At 36.1% G+C, this 16,663-nt stretch overlaps 1 protein-coding gene across 4 annotated transcripts in view; it reads right to left on the bottom strand.

Annotated features, from left to right (window-relative positions):
- Positions 1–1,015: 1,015 nt before the first annotated feature.
- Positions 1,016–16,663, bottom strand: part of GALNT1 (polypeptide N-acetylgalactosaminyltransferase 1) — a 112,659-nt gene continuing 97,011 nt past the window's right edge. For all 4 annotated transcript variants that reach the window (XM_050307406.1, XM_050307424.1, XM_050307397.1 and 1 more), the window contains exons 8-13: positions 15,271–15,388; positions 14,170–14,350; positions 6,826–6,965; positions 5,925–6,023; positions 5,036–5,170; positions 1,016–2,664 (exon numbers count right to left, since the gene is read on the bottom strand). In XM_050307406.1, the coding sequence (XP_050163363.1) occupies positions 2,518–2,664; positions 5,036–5,170; positions 5,925–6,023; positions 6,826–6,965; positions 14,170–14,350; positions 15,271–15,388 (820 nt within the window). In that variant the 3' untranslated portion in view covers positions 1,016–2,517. The remainder of the gene's footprint in view (positions 2,665–5,035; positions 5,171–5,924; positions 6,024–6,825; positions 6,966–14,169; positions 14,351–15,270; positions 15,389–16,663) is intronic.

Below are 16,663 nucleotides of genomic sequence, written 5' to 3'. Positions count from 1 at the left end.
CAAGCCATGGCACTTCAGTTTTGTTAACAGGATATCAGAGTAGTAATCATAAGAATTGGAAATATAAAGTGAAAATGTGTTCTTTTTGTGTGTTCCGTGATATGTCCTATGCTTATGAAATCTGAAACATTAAATTAAGAAATTTTGAAAACTTACAGGACTTTTGCACTCCATTTCTGATGCTCCTGCTTCTCATTCCATGAAAGCTTACCCAACTCTGATATAGAGCATCTTTGCTGGCAATTTTTTTAAAGGGATGTGTTTTGTGTTTGTGAAATTGTTTCTGAAGTAACAGATACCCCACTTTTAGGCACCATCACAACCCTGCCCTGCCCTGCCCCACCCCAAAAAAAAAGTACTAGCTTGTTAAGATAAACTAAAAAAAAAACCCCAAAACAACAAAACATGACCCACATCATCATTCACTGGTACACAGCAGAAAACTGAAAACAGCATTTTGGTGGCTAATATGCACTATCAAACACTAACTGTACTTCAGAAACAGTACAAAAGCTGGAGGGACCACAAAGTATCTGAGGAGCAAGAAAATGCATCAATTACACTGTCCCCCACCCTGTTCTCTTCACTGACCATAATAAAGGAATAAGTCTTCTCACATAACCTCTAAGATAGACATTTTCCTTGCCTTTTTTTTTTTTTTTAAGTCATCTTGACACATTTCAATATATTTTTGATAAATTACTTTCATAAGTCCCCTTCGACCTCATAAGATTTGCAGGGCTACCCAAACAGAGGGGTCAATGAAAGTTAGATATTTAGTTAGATATTTTAGATTTATAGTTAGATATTTTGGATGTGATATTAATCCCGTATCATCTCATCTTATGTATTTTTAAAGTAGCAATGCAATATTACAATTTGTTAACATTTGCCCTGCTTTGTGTATGAAAATTCTTGTGTACTGCTGCAGAAATAATGGAGATAACACTGACTACAGCAACTAGGAACAGCAAATCTAAAATGGCCACAACAGCCAAATATAATTCCACACAACTTTTGCATGAGTCTAGGTTTAATTTGCTTTACAGGACAGTTGGCCAAACAGTGACATTTATCATAAAAATATCCTCTCCATTAAGCAAATCTCATTTTTCTTTCCAAAAGAAAATTCAATGTATACTCTGAGCGGTCAATGGCTCATTTTCAAGATCAGCCCACACAGATTTTTTTTAACAAAACAAAACAATTCAGTTAAAAAATGCAGACCAATGTAATGACATAGTCATATTGCTTTTGGATATGTTAACTTTAAAAACCATGCCGATTTTGCTATTTTTCTTTAGGTTTTATTAGAAAAAAAGCAGCAGATCAACATTACAATTCAGAGTCTAATCTAAATATGCACTTGACAATGAAGCACATCTGAATATGAAGTGAAAAAAGATTCCAGAAAACCTTCAGTTTTGCCAATATTCTGCTACCCAAATCATGTATCTTTTCTTCTGGCTTTCTGATGACTGAAATCAAACAAGGAACAAAAGATTTATTGCTATGAAAACAAAACTGTAGTACAGTAGTAGGAGTCTTGGGCACTAAGCTTACTCCACCAAGTTAACTTAATTTCTAAGTGTACTTAAATCTTTTGTTTGGCCATGAAAGTCCATAAGCTGACTGACCCAAGTATAAACTGAAACGGCAGGTCTGGAAAAAAAAAAGTTAGACAGCATGTTAACCTCCAGTTTTCAGACAGTAATAAAAAGATACGATTCCAACAGCCAAGAAATTAAAATTAAAAAAAAAAAAAAAAGTTGATCTGACATTCAAGAGCTAAGTTTATTCTTATGCTCATTTTGTTTGCACCCAAAATAATTTTAGACTCACCAGAAAAAAAATATTTATGGACTATCACACAATTGTAAAAGAGAAACAATTGCCTTTTGACTGGGTTATTTCCCCCCACTGAGGTATAAAATCTACATATAAATTTGATACTTCACTATAACAAATTGTACTTTTCATAGTTCTGATTTAGTTTCATTAAACCCTGTTTACTTTTTGTTTTTAAACCACAGAATTCTTATTTCATGTTACTGAATCTGGTTTCCAGCTCTCTCTTTCATTTATTTGTGGATCTACATTTAGTAGTCTGGTTACTGCTGCTAACCAGGAAAAAATAATTCTCGAAACTTTCTTCGTTACAACAGCACTTTCAGCAGAGGTTACTGATGTGCAAGCAAACTAAAACGATATGTAGCTCTTCAAAGAGACTATTTCATTGATTATGCTTCCACTGTCCAAACGGTCTCTAAATTATTTGCTGGAAGAAACTCTTTCGATCTTGTAAACATCAGTGGGCACAGTTTCACTAGTATGTGTGGTAGTTTCACATCCTTATACAGGAAGGCTGGTTCACAGATACTGAGAAGCTGCAGGAGTTCTAACAGCTGACGAACTGTGGATTCTGCTGAGCAGAAGTTTCTTCTGTTGCTACTTAACAGTGTAGCCAAAATATCAGCCGAGGTAGCCCAGTCAATCTTTGCTTTTCTTTAGAACCTCTCAGAATATTTCTGGAAGGGTGACATTGCGGAGCAGCCACTGCTGGGAGCGGCTGCCGGTGCAGTCTCTGATGCTGGGTACCTGGCTGTCCTCTTCAGTGGCTTTGTCCAGGCACTGGTTACTGTTCACATGCAACAGGGTTAATTTCTTGAAGACAAAATAAAAAGAAATTAGCATTAAAAAAAAATCACCAGGCATAAGGTAATCAAAAAATTACTAGTTGCCACCAAAACTCTTCCATAGGCAAGTAGGAATTAGACAAGACCCCATGGTTACTGATTCCAGATCCCAATCATAAAGAACACTCAAATATGCTATTTGACATTTTAGGTACTAAAAACATTGCTTCATGAAAAAAATGAAACAGTCTGAACTTTTAAATGGTGTTCTTTATGAAGCAACATCCACCATTCTTTAAATAGGACTGTGCAGCTAGGGATCGTCAATGAGTTAGAAATTAAAGTTTGGTAATATATGCAACTTCAATTATTAGTTATAATAATAGCTTTTATCAGATTAGAATGAACACATTGAATATGTATTCACAAGTACTTTTCTTTCTTTCCTCAGTTGGGGACATGAAATTTATTTTACACTATGCTCTTTTAGCACCATGGTCTTTTAAAAAAATATGTTCTTTTATATAAAGTGTGTGCAAATTCACATAAGTATATATCTTTTCTAATACCTACTAATCTTACCTATGCAATCTTTGATACACCACTCCATCTACCTCAGCACTATCCTCATGGAGAAGAGACCTTTGGTGGTTGCATTTTTCCTGCCACTCTACTACAGATACTTATCAGTGCATCAACTTGTCTATTGTACCAGCAGGCAGTATTATCAGTATTTCTTCTCTCATTCAGCAGCACAACCAGAACACTGGGCTGACTGAAAAATGGCAGAACAGGTTGGCCTTATGTGCAGCAAAGGGAAAAAAACCCCAACAAACAATCAAAAACCTGAGCACATCAATCTCCTGCACTCATACAGCCACTGAAGAGTGAAGAACGGAGTCGAACAGAAGCAGAAATAATAAAAAAAAATCACTCAAATATATGGGCATACTTTTAAAGTATTCTCTAACTTATTTTTCTGCTTTATTAGGCAACTTTCAGTAAAGTTATGAAGATTATGCCTAGATTTTCTACTGACAGAATAAAGAGAAAAAACACATAAAACCAAATTTATGGTTGAGGATCAACACAGGGTAAGTTTGTGGCAGTCATTGCAAGAAAGACTATTGCCATTAGGTGTCTCAAGATGCATTTTTCTTACCATTGATAAGTTAAGAAACATAACAAAATGCACTTTCTCTTTGGTGAATCACTGTGAGTAGCAATATTACTCATCTTATTTACTTAAATCAAGTAAACTAACCACATTAAACCCAACAATGAATAGTTCCTGAGACTCATTTATTCCCTTCAATTAACATTTAATCCCACCAGTCTCCAGCGTTCTTCAGTCTCCTATCAACAGTTGCTAGCAATGTACAGAAATCCTAGTAGAGATCCATCATCTTCCACACTAACTGCTATCCTAATCAGAAAATCATCATTCATACATATTTGTTTTAAGTCTTAGAGGCTGCAGGTTTTGTTAACACCTCAGCTATTAAAATCTGTAGCAAGTATATTTAGTCAGAAGTACCCACCTCTTTTTTTTTTAATTAGTGAAATGACTTTTTAGTAGTTAAATATTTAAAGCTCTCCTTAGAAAAGTCATCACAAATACACCGACAAGATTCTTCATCCTCAAGTTGTCTCACAACTGTCTTTTGTAATAACTGATTTTAAATTAACAAGCTTGGGCACTACTTTTTTCTAGCTAGCTATGAAGTTAAGAGTTCTTGACTGCATTACTCAATCACAAAATTGTTTTTAGAGCCTGCAAACCAAATTAGTGATGACTGGATCAATGGACAATGATTTCTAGATCTGGTAGTTCAACGTATGAAATTCAAAGTCAATTTTGACATTATGTACAAGAAAGAGAATTATTAAAATAAAGCTGTTTTAAGCATCTATTTTTTAAATGTACCATGATTAGAAATGTAAAATCACCTTTGTAAGTTTGTGATGCTCTTTTTCTTTTTTAATTAGAAAAGTTTCCTTTTAACTTTGTGCAAGGAAAGACACCAGGTGCTGAATTTGTCACAACTTCGTTAGTGCTACCTTTTACTGGTCCAATGGATACCTGGAATACTTTTCTATTTTTGTTCTCATTCTAATACAACACTACAATAAAAGATTATATTTTTTCTCCAGAGTCTTCAAATGCACATTCAAAATATTCTTCTAAAAGCTGCCTCAAAACTCATCAGGTAATTAAATCAATGCACATGTCCATTGAATGACTACATGGTGAATTAATAACAGAGGGAACATAATCTTGACTTTGTTTCCTGTTTTGACTGTCAAATAGTGGTCCCACACTGGATTATGTTGCTTTGTAGGCTTGTGTAAAAGCCCAATTGTCTCATTTTTCTGTCACAAGTCATTATAAGACTTACCACTGGATCATACTCCCAAAGCTGATTTCCTTTTAAGTGGTGGCACTTGAGCATCGTTACTGGACCATTAAGTTTAGATACATCTAAACACAAATCATCTGTTCGAATTTCTTTATTGGCAGTATATGAGAAAACCTAGACAGGAAAAGAATGAGAGGAACTCAAAAAACCCTTCAACCAAAGATTCCTAGAGTGAGGGAAAGGGGGAACATTTACACACTATTTCATTAATACCCACTATTTTTTTTCTTTTCTATTCTGTTTCCTTTAGCGTGTATAGAAAGATGTATTTTTTTTTTAGGGAACAAATACAAACACCATGTGAACAAGCTCTTCAATCAAAATAGACTTTTTTTTTTTAAAATTGCAGAGTTCTTTCTGTGTAGGAACAGGAGAATCCCCAAACACATGTAATCTTTGTACATTGGAAAACAATTCATCAAGAATAATTAACAAAGCGAAACAAAAAAATAGATGTAAAACAAATCTCACAAGTGACAGCCAGAAAAATATGTATTAAAACACCATTTCAGGCCCAGGCATGTTGTTTTTTTTAAGTAACTATACCAGTCAGAAGGTCTAACCAGAAGGCAGTTCCAGAGAACCTACAGGAGGTGAAGTCTAGCTTATAGCAGTCTCCTCCTCTCCTGACTTTGTTTTTGACTTTAACTTTGCTCTGAAACATACAGCAATCAGGCCTCAAGAACCTACAAGTACAAATCTCATGCATTTCCTCTTACAGGCATCTTCTTTAATGAGGGTTTCCTAAACTTTATAACTTAAGTGTATTTTGATGATAAGTACTGAAAATACTGAAGAACTGTCCCAATGAGAAGTGGTGTTCCAAATGATTCAATACATTAAAATAATTATTTTTAAAAACTGTCACCTGATTTCCACCCATTCCATGGCAGTTAAAGATTCCAACTTTCTCATTTTCTTTTCTTGCCATGTTATCCAGACATTGATTTGTCTCCACGTTTCTTATCTATGAGTGAAAAAGAGCACGTCATCAAAGGTTGATATTTTTAGAAAAGAACTAGGTCTACATCAAACCACAATGGCACAGTTCTCTCTGCTACACACCAGAGGTTATGTGAAATAAAGAAACCGCACTACAATGAGACTCCATTGTCCAAGACTCAAGGTCCCAAGTAAATGTTCAAGCTACTAGGTTACAGAACCATACTTGTTTCTTTGCTTTCTTTGGGGGATTCCATATTGGAACACGTTTTGCTTAAAGATTCAGCTACAATAGAATAGACACAATTGAGTCTCCAGCCCAAAATTTTCATATGTATTAATCCCTGTATTACTTTATAGTAAGTAAGTATGAATATCAAGTCTTCTGATAGTCATGCAGCAGCATGAGCACCTGCTCTATTTTGCTAAAAGTGTTTTAAACCAAACAGAAAAAAAATCACCCTACAACTGGCTCAATGTTTAGCTCAACATGACTTGCATGGGAAGGTAGACGCCTACTTACTTAGGACAGCATCATCTGTACTACCTCTACAGTCACTTAAAAATGCTAAAGAAAAAACCAGAAATGCCCAGCAAGGCTGAGGCATCATTCTGAAGGAATATTTCTAAAGCTTTTCTACGTGACATTTTGTACTGTGCTAAAAAAAAAGGAAAGATTTATCATTTTATAGGTGACAGAACACGGGTGCAAGATACTTGAACTTTGCTGGTGCTAACGTGCTTGTACCACTCAGTTTAAAATACAAACAGCTTACTGCCCAAAGTACTTTATATAAGGAAGATAAATATGAAGGATAAAATCTTACCTCTCCCAGAGAAAAGTAATGGCGTGGAATTTGGGAATCAGGATAAACATTTTCCAGGTACCAGGAGAAAGGCTTGCATTGGAGCTTGCGTCTTAGTCCAAGTCGTGATGATATGTCCCCATAATCAACTTTAGTAACTCCTGTAGAAACAAATAAAGTTTTATTCAGTGGTTGCTAATAAATGTTATATAATACCACTTAAAACAAAAAAATCATCAGTATGATATACTACTTCCATGAAAGACTTTATCTTTTAGAAGCCACCTCTATACAAGTAAGTTTTGCATTATGCTGTTTACACTCAGAGAGGACATATCCATTAAGACCTGTGACTTCTTTTTCCAGTTAATTATACAAAAGATAGAATCACTACATTTGGGCTCTACATGACAATTTCTTACCTCTGGCTTGTGGAACAATTTGAAAGCAGCTGGTTACTAAGTTAACAGAGGAGAAAGGCTGAAACCTTTATAGTCACTTCTGCCATTCTACCCCCAGTAGTAACTGGGGTGCATATCTATGCAGCCTAACACAGCAGTCTCTTTCTGGGGAGCATGGAGAATTTAATTTTAATTTATTTCTGTAAGCCAGATACCACCTGCTGGACCTTTCATCATCTATCTAACTGCACAAAAAAGCAGGTAGAAAGCAGCCTTCATACAGGGAACTTAAACCTTTAATAATTCAGTATTTGTTCAATACAACCACAGCATTCGCAGGAAGTATGTTCACCATTACGACTGTTATAATTTTCTTGTGGTATTTTGCTTGCCTTTTTATTCCTTTGCTCCTCATCTATCATAGTGCTCCTTCTTCCTCTTATCTCCTCACTCCTTAATGGTTACTTTAATTCCTTCTGAAAAATAATTTGTGCAAGTCCCTTCTGCAGATGGGTTGAGGAAGGTACTCATGAACAGTAGATATTTGTGCTTCACCAGAATTAAGCACTATTGTAATTAATATTTCAAATAATAAGAGTAGGATAATTTTTAGTTTGCAAGCGTTATGTCCTTCTCCTATTTTCCACCCCATACTCCATATCTCACAGGTCAAATGCAATACACAAAAACCCAAACCAAACAAAAACCCAAACCAAAAAAAGGAACAAAAAAAGTCATAGCAATTTAAATTCCCCTAACAGACCACAAATATGGCTCAGCTGGCCACCACACTACAGACCTCCAGGTGCATATATTTTTCAGAAATCCCTCCACTCAGAGGACTCTGAGTTACCTCTTAAACTGTTGACCTCCGGAAACACAATTTGAGACATTTCTAAGCTGATATACTGTGTATTAAATCAACTTGCCAGCAGATGGTGTCTTTCTACTCAATTGAGACAGATAATTGGATAATTTCAGCTAAATGTCTGTAAGTATCTAAATATCAATAAAAACATTAGTAATTTCAGTATTCCAGAAAGAAAATGTCCAGGCCTTTTTTTTTTTTTTTCTAGTTGAAGACTTTTTTTTAAAGATACTGGAAAACTATACTGATCAGGCAATGAATGCAAAGGAAAGCCTGTTTTTATAGAATTTCAGAAAATTTCAGTCTGGGCATTCAAGTCACAAAAGAAATCCCTAAACCCAAAATACATAAGACAAATTTGAAAAAAAAAAACTACCCCAGAAAGCTGTCCTATCTTCATGAAAGTAAATATTTGTTCTACATCAAAAGCAGCACTCTCTCAAAAGATAATGCAAGTAAGAACAGAAAGATTCCAACCACAGATAAGTATGGGATTCTTCATTTTTCAGTGATGGAAAAGGAGCTGATGGATGAAATAGTTATTATGCCACCCTCACAACCTTGCAACACAAAACTTATTCAGTTTGCTACACTGACCTCCAGAAAACAACACTGTTAAGGCTATATCACATCACCGAAGAGAAATAAGAATTAAAGTCACAACCATAAATAATTAAATGTAAAGTCAGACTTAATAGCGTACAAGCATGCTGTTTCTTAAAGCAGTTTTAAATGCCACCACATAGAAAATGCCAGCTGATTTTTTTCTCTGCTGCAGTGTATTCCATTTAACCATTTTTATTCTGAGAGATTTTTTAAAAATTGTCTCTGAAGTCAGGTCTGCAGCAGACCATACGTTGTCATATAGATTGCAGTTAGCATCAGGTTAGCAGATGGACTGAAGAGCAGAACAGGTATATTTGCCTTAGGCGTGTCCTCTAATAAGGCTGAATCACTCAGTTTCCAAGATTTCTGGTACATTCCCTATAGTACTCAAAAATAGCTTGAGTATTTCTATCCTGTGCAGTGGCAGTTACTTATGAGGAGGTTGGTTTTTTTTGGGGACAAAAAAGAATGGAAGAAAACAAGGAAAACTGCAGCAAAGTATAAGGCATACCAAAAATTAAGTGCATTATTCCTCCACAGACCAGTAAAACTGCTATCTATCTACACACACAACAGTGACATATGATCTTCTAGTGGTTTTAGACTTTTTTTTCCAAAAGCTTGTCTAAAAACACAAACCAAAAAACAAATGACAAAACATGAATTAACTCAAATCTTCCTCCCAGGAGAAAATTAGGCAAGACTCTACAGGTATGTGCATCATGAGGAAGACAGTCCATGTCCACTTGTTCTTTCAAATCTTTGGTTCATTAAAAAAAAAAAAAATAGGAAAAAATCATATAATCACAGAGTGGTTTGTGTTGGAATGGATCTTAAAGATCATCTCATTCCAAGCGCTCTGGTGTGGGTAGGGACACCTTCCACTGAACTAGGCTGCTCAGAGCCCCATTCCACCTGACCTTGAACACTTCCAGGCATGGGGCATTAAGTAATTTATAACGCTCCTTCCTCATAAAAAAAACAACACACATGTAATGATGTCTATGAGAGGAATACTTCAGTTCAATTGGCTTGGGCACCATATATTTAAACTTCCAATTAGCTGTGTTGCAACAATTCTGCCATCCTCAAAATTTCAACAGCTGAAGATTTGCTTGCCCAAGGTTCAATGTGTGGCAATATATTTATGCTAAACTGCTTTCGAAAAAAACCCAGCAACCCCTGATGTTTTCATCATGATTATAAATTGCTCAATCATTTTCAAAAGCACAGTATGGAAACTGTTTCATCTAAACCTAGTCTTCTGATAAAAATCATATAACCTGTTTTTATTTAGTATTATGAAACTTGATAAGCAATAATAATTTAAATCCAATTTGAATAGATACATTCTTTGCATTCTCAATTCATGCTGATAGGGAATAGTAGCTGAATAAAAAAACACAGGGAATCACTTGGTATGTACTTGAAACATGGGCTTAGCTACACTGCAAGATGTGGAGTCAGTTCCTTCTCTGTCCTCCCTATCAACCATAAATAATATTATCCATCTCAGTCTGTACATACTGAACCATGCTTACCATGCTTGTCTAGAGACTAGTGCACACAGTGATTAGATATGAGGCCTGCTGATCCAGTTTTCATGATAACACACCCATGTCTCTGTATAGGTGACTCTTGCTCAGGTAATGCCATAATGCTGTCTTTTCAGGCCTTCTGCATGCCTGCTTAGCCCCAGGGCAAAGAAGATAGCTTCTAGGGAAACTTTTGGTCAACAATAAAATTAATTTCCATAGAAGCTAGACAAAGCTCTACTTAAGCTCACTGGAGCTGCTTTTGGGGATGTCTTCAGCTCACCAGCTGGGATGCAAGAGGCTGCTGAATGACAAGGATGCACACTGGACAAGGAATATGGGGTGCATGTAGGGGCTGGAACCCAGACTCATGCAGCATGGCAAAGCCAGAGAATCTGCAAGTATCCATGCTTCACCTTTAGATTAAGGATATCAACAAATTCTCTGTCAGTTTTTATCATTAATTAGTTAGGAGAAGGTTAGGGGTAGGCAGCTGTGGTAAGCCAGCCTAATGCCTTGCAGCTGCTGCTGCAGAAAGGGGCAGCTTTCCCTTGCTCAGCCTCAGATTCCTGCAGTTCCTCCTGTGCTGGCACAGGTGCTAACTTAACCCATGGGGAGCCAGCCCACAGAACAAATAATCCTGGCAAGTTCAGCAAGTCACAGAATCAGTTGATGCAGATGAACGATCAGCAAGTGAGGGGAGGTGAAGCCCTATTGCCTGTCAAACCAGGACACCTGCCATGAAAAGCAAGGCACTCTCCCCATAGCAACCTGTGAGACTGACATAACCATCTCATGAAGCCTCACCTTGCACAATCCAGTCCTAATATTTTAGCCTGGAGAAAGTGATGAAAGACCAGCACTAGAAATAAAGAAGTGGCAGAGTCCACAGAATAGAACGACTGGAGCCAGGAATCAGACTATTCACCTGCAAATGGCTGGATTTGTTTGCTGGAAGCCAAAGAGGGAATAGTCTGGGAAACAGGGTCCTGCTGTAACACATGACTGCAAGTAAAACTATCGCCTAATGAGAAAGGACTGCAGCTAGAGCAATTACTGCCGGGGAGAATAGCTGTTGGTGCAATGAGACAGGCTTGATTTTGGCTGAGCACAGCTGCTGCAACACGTTCCTGCCTAACCTCCAGCTGTACCTAGACACTCCTAAGCAGAGAGATGGCTTCTAAAATGCATGCAAGCTTAAAACAGACAAATTTAAGTTTCTACTAGGCTATATGTCTAAAAGAAAAAGATTACAGGCTTACTTTTCAAGAGGGTAGCTCTGCATTTAACTACATTACGTCAATAGTAAAAAGTCCCTTGAGTTCCTATCATTCAAGCAGCAAGCCTTTTTATTCCAGACAACACAGCTTACATGAAGTGGAAAAGCTACCTGAGAATCTTAGGTTTGCTTTCCTGGATGAATCCCTCTGTGATTCACTATCTTAGGAGAACAGAAGAGAAAGTATATAAAGGAAGAAACAAGTGTCTTGTTAGCTAGTCTCAATGATGCTTGTCAGTATATTATCTCATTCAAAATCCAATTTTCTCACCCATATCAACTAATGAGAAAAAACCTGGGTGCTCAGAGGCAATGATTGCCTGTTTTCATTGCTCATCTGCACCCAGGCTTGCAAACCAGCATTAGCTAAGAATCCTCACTTTGGTCCTTGCGAGAACGTGTGACCCTGTCGCAGTAATACTGAAAGAACATGTCGTACTAGCAAACAGTTTCACAGGCTGCACACAGTACCCTGCCTGAGGATTATTAAGCCAGCATTCTGCAAGAACTATATATTTATATTTCTATCTTAGAAAGATATCTCAAAAAAGCAGAGTATGGCTAAATGAGCCAATGTAGCAGAGATTCACTGACTTCCTAAACAACTAATGGCCAGAGAAACTTACTGAAACTTTGACTGATGCTGTTTGTTGTCAATGGGTAAAATCAGGGTCTGCAATGCTCAGCTAAGATTGGAGATACCAGAATAACAAGAATAAGGTGTTTGTGAACTTCCTAAAATAGTAATCCCTGTTAGTTAATATATGCTGGCTCTCACAACTGACGTGGATTTGGGGGCAGAGAGGCACGAGTGGTGCTGAGTACATTTGTGTGCTCATTCTCTGAACAATAGGTATTCATCATAGCTAATGAATGACCCACAGTACTAACCATTCTCCTCACAGCCTCAGGCAACAAATCATTTTCAGAATAACCCATCTTATTCAGATACTATGTAATCCTATTCTCGAAACACTTGGAAATTCTAGCATTAACACTCAGTGCACTATCTGTACTGACATGGGTACCCAAATGAGATCATGTGACAGTCAGCAGGTGCAGACACTAAGAGGAGCCTGGCAAGAAGACATCCCTATGCAACAATCATTCCAGGCTGTTAGCATACAAACTATGCAGACATGTAACTCTTGAGAGGAAATGAAATATACAGTGCAGTTACAGATAATGGCTTAAGTTACTTTCACCATTTCAGAATTTTTGACACTGTCTTTAGACAATGAATGCGTATTCTACAATACTGCAAAGCTATGACAGTCCTATCAAAAAAATAAATCCTATAAAATTAAAACTCCTCTTGTGGATTATGCTTACCACATGATATGGAAGGACTATAGAGATTATATATAAAATAACAGAGCCTTGTCATGGCTTATCACTAATTTACACTTTTTAAAGATTTAGGTTATTTTTGTAGTTGTTCCAGCTATTTTGTACATTTTAAAATCTAGTTTGACATGGATGCATAAAAGCAATCTTAATCAAAAATGATGGCAGCTATTCACATACAACTTTCCTGAATAACTATACAGGTCATTTTTGTATTCATAATGCTGCATTAATTACAAAACAGAGCAGTAACCATAAGATGTTACCTTGTGATTTCACCTCAAAAGCTTTGAGTAGTAGCAAGATATTTTTAATTATAAATCTTACAGTCTCATTTGAGTAATGCATTCTTTTAAGACAAAAACCCACCCTAAATCCACAGTCAGTTGCTCTCATAAGCATTCTTAAAACCCATAATCTAAAATTTGACACTCTTCAGACTCATAATACATCGCATTACAGCTTTTAAATTTCAATACTAATGCAAGTTTAATAAGCATCTCACAAGAAAATATTGGTTTTAAAGAAATCTCTTTGGAAAAGCAGATGTGGCATACAGAACTATCACTTAGTATTTAAAGTCAAACATCTCTGACGTCTTATGTATTTAGAAAGGTTGTCTATTGCCATCCAAAGTTTGTTTGTCTTTTTATACAACAACAAAAATATCCTGTAGTAGAAAGTAATAATTCAATATTACATAGGCTTCCTTTCTTTTCTTTTTATTTCTTTCAGAAAGTTTCAGTTCATAGGAAATTTGCTCTTATATTTTATATCCTCTTGTTTTGTTAAGAAACACAATAAATATCATCAAGTATATCAGCAACTTGTCCCTATCCTCTTGGTTAAGTGCAAATTCTAGCAGCACAGATGATGTTAACCTTTGCCACTCCTGCTAATGGGTTTCACTAAAATCACATCTGATCTATTCAACCTGGAATGCCTACAACACAGAAGCCAGAGGCCAAATTTCAGCACATTATGATATGTATTTGGATGGCTAGTTTTCAGCACTACAGTTGAGCTCTTTGACGTTCCCCTGAGCTTTAATTCTATTTCACAGGAAGCTCATTCATAAATCATGATATTTAAAAAAAAAAGAAAAAACAACAACAATAACCAACCAACCAAACCAAACCTTCAGGGCACATCATCTGACTAACAAAACTATTTTTCAATTAAGACCTTCCTTTTTGTACATCTTATGTGAGTTCTGTCTTAAGAACTTCAAAGTAATAACATTTTTATATAAATAGCTCACGTTATTTCCCAGTAGTAACAACATTTAAATTCTTAATAAGTATTTCTCATAACCAAAGACCTGCTTACCTGGGGAGATGATGTAAAAAAAGTTTTTGAATTCATCCATCCAGACTTCTGCAAGCCGCCTGTTATTTTTATTGATTATCTGCCCTGTACCTCCTGGAAAAGTGTACGGTGTTGCTTTTCTGAATACATGCCCAACATGTGAACAAGTCACAATTTCCAAAGTACCACCACACTGCCAGATCTGGAAGTGATAGAACAATTATTGCACAGTTACAAGTTTTCAAAAGAGAGTTTAAAAATATTAATTACGTTCTTCTGTTCAAGTTGAGAAAACAACATTAGTTGAGGTCTAGAACAAATACATACTGCATGGAAGAGAACTACACATTTTTTCCTGCCTAACAGCTAAAGATGCTCACAAGCCTGAGCAAGGCAGCATAAGAAAGTACTTCAGCCCTCACAGCAATGACGCATCAGCAAGAGGTTATTTTAGACAACCGGGTGAGCTGACCGCAAAGGAAGGAAAAGGCTCGCATGAATCACAGGAACTAACAGGTGTCCAAAAAAGTACATTATAAAACAGAATCTCCATGCAAAAAAAACCATACACTTCTCATGGAAAGTTTCTGAAAATATTTTCAGTTTTGTTTTGGACCTTGAAAAATGGGAGATTCGGAAAGCTGAAGTACTTCATAAATACTTCTCCCTATATACTCTGAGCTGATAAGTAAAGCCAAAGGAAATGGTGCTATATGGCAGGAACAAACAGTGATTAGGTCCACATTTCAAAGAACGCGTGCAATCATTAAGTCATTAAGGAGTAAGAAGAGCAGGTTCGTAACAGAGGTGCTCACATTTCACTGACACACTAAACTGCACTGATGAATCAGCATTAACTGAAGTTCCCCCCTTAGCTTTTCTAACTGAACTCCTTTTAATACACACAAATTTATTCTTCAGAATGATCATCTCAATATTTTAATCACAAAGCTCTACCATGCATTTTTGACTGACAGATAAAATCTTTCCTTATGTCCACTGGAGGAGAGGGAAGTGCTAACTGCAGCAGAAGAGGGCACTGATGCAGGCAGCAGATCTGCATTTTACAGAACTCAATCATGCACTGTCCTGGGTAACAAGACACTGCAGAGTTTTACCTACCCTGAAGGAAATTTCTAAGTTTTCTCCACCCCAAATATCCATTCCAGCATCATATGTTCCAATTTCCTGAAAGTAATCTCTGTCTATTGAAAAAAGACCTCCTGCCATTGTAGGTGTCCTGGGAGAGAGGAAAAAAAAGTGCACCAGTTACTATGAAAACATATACCTAAATACATTTCACACTTACACTTACAAAATACATGTTTATTTCCCAAGATCCTAACATATGCCTTCTCAGTAAGCTTCAATTCAAACTCAGTTCTCATTGATGTATTTGGTAGCTCAAAATTTTCCAGAGATGGAAACAGTTAGTGACAGTTCTTATTTTCCCACTTCAGACTGGAGTCTGGATAGAGAAACAGGTCCTAGAATGCTGCCTCCATTCCTGAGAAAGACTTTTGCCTCCAATGCTGGTAACTCATAAAAAACAAACCAGTTTCACACAGGACAATCATAATTCTGGCTACTGTGCTTGAAAAAGTTATGGGAAGCTATAAAGTAGCCTGTTTGCTTTCACTATTATTGCTTCATAAAAAAAAAAAATTATGCAATCAGGGCTACATCCAGATTTTCCTTTCAAATTTGTTACTGGTAGAAAAATTGAAACAGTGCTAGTAGTTTCTCAGAACTTTAGAAATATCTCTCAAATTTAATCTTTTTTAGACAACAAATACACAATAAGGAAATTATCTTTGATGACATAACTTTGTATTTCAAAGTTCTTTGATGATATAACTTTGTAGTTCAATTATTTACACTTTTAGTATAAATGATTTTATATCACTAGATATTTTCCTGAAACACTTTTGGCTTTTCTGAAATATATATAATATATAAGCTAGGTCACAATCTAACTAAAAATTTATATATCTTTTACCCCTCCTGAAAAGGAAACTGGGGGAGGGGACTAGTACAATTAGACATATCCTGAGAAGACCTCTCAATTTCTTGATTTAAAGACAAACAAACCAGTAAAGGCCATATCTTCAACTTTATGTGAAGTAAATATGGCCCACTTTTCAGAACAGCAAGGGCAGAAAATGTATGTTTGCAACTGTTAAAAGGTACAGGTTATCTTTACCTTTGTCATAAACCTACATGACATCCAAGTATAAATGAATGCTCATACACAAATATATACATACATGCCAAAAATCAATGTAGCTTTTCAAAATACTCTTTACTTTGTTACAATAAAAGGTTCAATTAAAAAATAAAAATAACCTTTGTTAAAACCTTTGTTAAATCATTATAAAAACTAGCTAAAACTAGTAATTCTGCAGTAATTAATATGAAACTTAGAAATATCTCCAAAGTGACAAGCTGATTCCTTCCTTTATTGCTACCAAAAGTTAGCCACAACCAATCCACATAAAAACTTTTATATTGTTCC

The sequence above is a fragment of the Myiozetetes cayanensis genome, unplaced genomic scaffold (assembly GCF_022539395.1).
Source record: "Myiozetetes cayanensis isolate MyiCay16 unplaced genomic scaffold, myiCay2020 scf1, whole genome shotgun sequence".
In the NCBI taxonomy this organism is placed as follows: domain Eukaryota; kingdom Metazoa; phylum Chordata; class Aves; order Passeriformes; family Tyrannidae; genus Myiozetetes; species Myiozetetes cayanensis.
The sequence above is the reverse complement of the archived record's forward strand: the minus strand, read 5'-3'. Positions and strand labels throughout refer to the sequence as shown.